The sequence below is a fragment of the Pleurodeles waltl genome, chromosome 12, assembly GCF_031143425.1.
Source record: "Pleurodeles waltl isolate 20211129_DDA chromosome 12, aPleWal1.hap1.20221129, whole genome shotgun sequence".
Classification (NCBI taxonomy): Eukaryota; Metazoa; Chordata; class Amphibia; order Caudata; family Salamandridae; genus Pleurodeles; species Pleurodeles waltl.
The window spans coordinates 701,305,083-701,311,319 of NC_090451.1; the positions used below are offsets into that span (position 1 = coordinate 701,305,083).

Here is a 6,237-nt window from a genome sequence, read left to right on the forward strand (position 1 = left end):
GAGAAACTCATGAAGAGGCTGGGGAGGCTGAGATACAAGATGCACGCGCAATTCAAGTGGAGACAACCATACGTAAACAACCAGTGAGGGTACGCAAACGTCCAAATTACCTGGAGGACTATGTTATGAAGTAACCCGTATTCTTAATTGTAATTCGTTTTTCCTTTTGCTTTGTGTTCCAGTTTTAAATTCTGCCTTAGCTACTTAATGTGAAGACAGGAGGATATGTTGTGTTTTAGTTCTTAGTTACGTTCTTAAGAATGTAGGTGTCTGGGCATTCTGGAGATGACAGTTACTGCTTCCTCTCCAGTGTGGCTGGACACTAGGTCGCTTTGGGCCGAGTTGCTGGCCACGCTGCAGGCCGGGCAGGTGTCGGTGGAGATGGAGGTGGCCAAGTCCGACCTGACCTCGGTGCTCAAGGACATCCATTGCCAGTACGAGTCGCTGGCCGCCAAGAACCTGCAGTCGGCCGAGGAGTGGTACAAGTCCAAGTACGTCAACCTGAGCGAGCAGGCCTCCCGCAGTAGCAAGGCCATCCGCGCCAGCCGCGAGGAGCTCAACGAGTACCGGCGCCAGCTACAGGCCTGCACCATCGAGAGCCTGCGGGGCACCAACAAGTCCCTGGAGAGGCAGATGCGGGAGATGGAGGAGCGGCATGGCGCCGACGTGGCCGGGCTGCAGGACACGATCAACCAATTGGACAGTGACCTAAGGACCACAAAGAGTGAAATGGCTCGCCATCTGAGAGAATACCGAGATTTACTCAATGTCAAGATGGCTCTGGATATTGAAATAGCTGCTTCCAGGAAATTGCTAGAAGGCGAAGAAACCCGATTCAGCACTGGAGGAATTGGCATTTCAACCCAGAATCCATATACAAATCCCACCCTCGTCGCCAAAAATTGTGGTTAGTAAGAAACAAATATCCTTTGCAGCATAAGGTTCAAATGCAAGTTTATTCGACAAAGCGACCTAGCATCCAGCCACACTGGAGGGAAGCGGTAACTCATCTCCAGAATGTCCAGACACCTACATTCTTAAGAACGTAACTAAGAACTAAAACACAGCATCTAGGCACTTTGCAAAAACCAGCTCTGTTTTCTTTGGGAAAATGTGAGGTGCCCACGTTGTGTTTTGGGGCATTTCCTTCCGCGGGCACTAGGTTTACCCACACAAGTGAGGTACCATTTTTATTACGAAACGTGGGGGATGCTGGTGGAAGCAAATTTGTGGCTCCTCTCAGATTCCACAATCCACCGCTAGGCACTTTTTAAAAAAGACGTCAGTTTTCAATGTAAAAATGTGATGCGTCTATGTTGCTTTTCTTGTTGCAGGCATTGGGCCTACCTATGCAAGTGAGGTACCATTTTTATTGGGAGACTTGGGGGAACACAGAATAGCAGAACAAGTGTTATTGCCCCTTGTCTTTCTCTACTTTTTTCCTTTCAAATGTAAAACAGTGTGTAAAAAAGATGACTGTATGAGAAATGCCCTGTATTTCACATGCTAGTTTGGCAACCCCAGAATTCAGAAATGTGCAAATAACCACTGCTTCTCAACACCTTATCTTGTGCCCATTTTGGAAATACAAAGGTTTCCTTGATACCTATTTTTCACTCTTTGGGGCATATTTATACTCCGTTTGCGCCGGAATTGCGTCGGTTTTTTTTACGCAATTCCGACGCAAAACTAACTCCATATTTATACTTTGGCGTTAGACGCGTCTAGCGGCAAAGTCCATGGAGTTTGCGTCATTTTTTAGCGTGGACACCTACTTTGCGTTAATGAGATGCAAGGTAGGCGTTCCCGCCTAAAAAATTGACTCCGAGGCATGTGCGCCGTATTTACACTCCCGGGCAAAATTCACGCCCGGGAGTGGGCGGGTCAAAAAAAATGACGTACGGCCGCTTTTGCGCTGTTTTTTAGCGCCTGGAAAAGGCAGGCGTTAAGGGACCTGTGGGCTCGGAAGGAGCCCAGAGGTGCCCTCCCATGCCCCCAGGGACACCCCCTGTCACCCTTGCCCACCCCAGGAGGACACCCAAGGCTGGAGGGACCCATCCCAGGGACATTAAGGTAAGTTCCGGTAAGTTTTTTTTTTTTTTTTTTTGTGGCATAGGGGGGCCTGATTTGTGCCCCCTACATGCCACTATGCCCAATGACCATGCCCAGGGGACAGAAGTCCCCTGGGCATGGCCATTGGGCAAGGGGGCATGACTCCTGTCTTTGCTAAGACAGGAGTCATTTCTATGGGGATTGGGAGTCGAAAAAAAGGGCGCAAATCGGGTTGAGGCGAAAAATTTGCCTCAGCCTGACTTGCCCCATTTTTGGACGCCCAAGCTCCATATCCCCCTACGCCGGCGCTGCCTGGTGTATGTCGTTTTTTTCCACGCACACCAGGCAGCGCCGGCGGCTAACGCCGGCTAACGTCATTGATTAAATACGGCGCCCGCATGGCGCTTCAGAATGGCGTTAGCCGGCGCTAAATGTTTTGACGCAAAACTGCGTTAGCGCAGTTTTGCGTCAAAAAGTATACATATGGCCCTTTGTATTTCACCAAATGAATTGCTGTATACCAGATAAACAAGGAAAACCCATTGCAAGGTGTAGCTCTTTATTGGCTCTGGGAACCTAGCGTTCTTGATAAACCTGCAAGCCCTGTATATTACTGCAACCAGAAGAGTCCAGCAGATGTAACAGTATATTCCTTTCCTTTCACAAATCTGACATCACAGGAAAACGTTACAGAGTAAACCGTGGAGAAAAATGGCTGGATTTTTCAGCTCAATTTCAATATTTTTTGGGGTGCCTGATTATCAGTTGTGCCTGGACTGTATGAGTGAAGGAAGGGAATCAAAGGAAATTTTCACTGTATAATCGTACAGCAAAGGAGATGTGCCCTTGTCAAGGTGACCGGGGGCATGGCAAGTGGGCCTTTGGACCCGTGTTCTGCATAAACAGTCCCACCTGCCCTCTGGCACCACAACAGGAGTTTATTCGTCATTCCTGGGGATGTTTAAATAGAACCCCACTGTGAAAAGCATTCACACCTGAACTTGAAACCTATTCTATGGAAGGATTTCCAGGCCTGCAGCCGTCATCTTACTTCTTCATCGTTCTCGCATGTAGTCACTCGGGTGCAATCATCTGCTCTCTTGCAGGTATTTTGTTTGCCGTTTAACCCACCTGTTCCCCTGTTAAAACTAATAAGGAAACTTTCAGGCTATTTGTTGTAGGGCTGCACCCTCTTGTGTCTCTTTGTGGTAACATCACAAAGAAGCTCGCTACAGCGGCATTAATGCAGTACCGTCCATGGGTAAATAGGCAACAGCATCAAGTAACATGCAAAACTATTTCAGATAATGTATTTATTTATTGATTACGTTTTATAGAGCTCCAAGATGGCCCGATGGCGTCAGAGCGATTAACAGAAGAAAAGATAGTGATTTACGAACTAATGTCATCATGAGTGGGCGCGTAGGTCTCCCGGAAATCTCCATTACAGCGGTGCTCTTAGCAGCGCATCCTACGCTTTGTTTTTGTTTATTAAGACAGGCTGCTTCTGACACTGAGATCATTTTGTTATTTCCAGGTCATAAGTTCCAAGCCTCCTAAATGAGCGCACTGCTCCATTTACCAGCATCAATGAGCAGCGTTCACACAGTAAGTCATGAGTTTAGAGCCTTGTTTTTTTCCTCTACCTGTTGTTATTCTAAAAATATTTTTTAATTCTAAAAGTAATAAAGTCTTGTAAGAACAGACAACCACAATCACTGAGTTAAGTTTTATTTCCTGACTTTGTTTCTCTTGACCGTTCACTCTTAACATATGTCTACAAGTACGGACTTTATGTGATTTTTACACCTAATAAGATACAACCCTCATTGTTTTATGCAACATTTCCTGTATATTGATTTACACATGTGTATGATTTATTGTTCCTAAGTGTGTGGTGCAAAGGGCTTTGGCACCCTACACTGGTATGAGTAGTGCTGTAAAATTATTGAATAAAAAAAATAGTAGGTACGATTGACATCAATATTTGTGTAATTAATTACTCATACAGGACATCTTTTATATGGGGAGCTGAACAAAGTTAAAAGCCTGTCTCCAAATCATAGTTTCTCCTAAGTACTTGTAAAGTGATAACATACTGTGTGTCTTTTGTTTTCTTCCATTGCTTTGGTGTCGAGTTGTTAGGCTACAGATAGTTCCCACCCAGTATTACATACAGGCAAAAGGAGTGCCAATAGCCCTTTAAATTAGGCTTTTGTTTTGGGCCAGCTGGAAGTGTAAATAAGAAAGCCCCCTCAACACCTGCACGTTGTTGCTCCAAACAGAATACAGACAATGTGCAGGTACTCCTCAGTTGTGTCCTGGTGTCGGAAAATTACACCATGACAAATTCCGCATGGTTCTCTGGGTCGGCCAGATACTAGATTTGGCTAGAAATAGCTTCCAGAACCAGGATCTGGTGCAACCCCTCTACTTTCTAGCTCTAGACACCTTCCTGCACAAAAGCAATCCTTAGAGACATTTTTCTCTTACTATGTGTGCTGTATTTGACTACAGCACATATGGAAAGAGGAGTAAACAAGGAGAAATAAAGAATAAAGATATTTCTTCTCCTTACGCAGCACATGTGAAAATAGGAATTAATGAGAAGATATACAAAGAAAGTGTTTTCTCTCGTAGGGGATATCCACGATAAATCATGAGCACTGAATAGTCCCGCCCATGTGGGGGGACTCAGAGCACTTTTTCATAATATCTTCCTAAGTGTACAGGCCTTCCTAAGTGTACAGGCCTGCCTGTATCTTCAGGCAGGCCTGTAAAGTCACATAATACCAGGACAGATAATGCAGCCTACGGACCTAGGCTACGCTGCCTGAGCTCTTCATCTCAAATCAAAGAAAGCGTCAGCACATAATTTGTGAGTAATTTGTTCACAGAATTAATCTCCCTCACAAAGCCCTTTTGCGTGGTAGAGATGAAGGAAAAGGAGGACATAGTAGCCTCACAGGCTGCTATTATATGGCTAAAAGGTAGCCTGTGCCTTTAAGAACTCAGAGACCACCAGTATCCCATTATGCACAGCTGGTGGCAGTTGCTTCGGTTCTTTTTGAAGGTAGCGCTAGACTTGTACAGTTCTTTTTTTCAGCTCCTGGTGACAGAACCCTAGAGCATTGAGCTCAACCAATTTTCTTTTTTTTTTTTTTTTTTTTAGAAATGTTAACTTCTGAATTTCAGTGACAACTTTTTCACTTGAGGTCGTTGGTGTTCTCCCACCTTTTTCTCCCATTTTCTGACAGAAATCTGTTTTTTTATTATCAAAAGATGTTACCCTGTTTTGAAAAGTGCCCGACTGTGGGAGAAAAAAGGCCAAGACTGATCCTCATAGAGTGTGTATTCTCTGCCTTCCAGATACTCACATACCTGATTTGTTCAAAATTTGTAAGACATTATCAGGCGTACCCTATGTGATAGGGAGAATATTCACCTGCAAGGTATGGAGCAGCAGTAGAAGTGGAAGTCCAAGTTTACACAGAAGACCTCAGGGCGCAGAGAGGCAGAGTCCTCTACTAGGGCTCTGTCATCATCCTATGGAGGACTCTCCAGTCAAAAAAGACCTGAAAAACATAATTGGTCCTGGCTGATGTACAGAATGTCAACGTCGAGAAGAGGTGCAGCGCCGACCTGTTCACCATCTCTCCATGGGTCAACGTCGAAGGGATGATGCACATTAATGTCGGAGCGAATAAAATAGATGGCGACACTGTTGTTCCACCGAAGAACATCGATGTCGAGGAGCTTATTAACGGCGACACTCCCTCACCGCTCACCATCGAAGTGCTTGTTTACATCCATACATCATGGTCAGTCGACGGCAAGATCCAGATCGACGTCCAGACGAGCACGATCACAGACAAGACAGACTTCGACATCAAGACATCAATCTCAATCACCCTCATGCAGTAGGTCAGCATTGAGGGAATGAGGAAGGTCGATGTCGGTCACCATTTCTGACTTCACGAATACAGGAAGCATGCTGAAAGAGTAGAAGAATCTACAGTTCACCTGACTGGCTATTCACGCACCTATTCCCCGTCAAGGGAAGCGCCAGCTGACGTTCCTCTAGTGCCATCTACTCTCCTCCTCCTCAACCGATTCTTCCACCTCCTAGGGAACCAAGACATTGGACGCCTTCTCCTATACCACTTCCACCACCAACGGCCCCAG

At 45.6% G+C, this 6,237-nt stretch overlaps 1 protein-coding gene across 1 annotated transcript; it reads left to right on the top strand.

Annotated features, from left to right (window-relative positions):
- The first annotated feature begins 285 nt into the window (after window positions 1–285).
- LOC138267276 (alpha-internexin-like) lies at window positions 286–912 on the top strand. The gene has a single exon (XM_069216132.1). The coding sequence runs from the start codon at window positions 286–288 to the stop codon at window positions 910–912; it is 627 nt and encodes a 208-aa protein (XP_069072233.1).
- The last annotated feature ends 5,325 nt before the right edge of the window (window positions 913–6,237 follow it).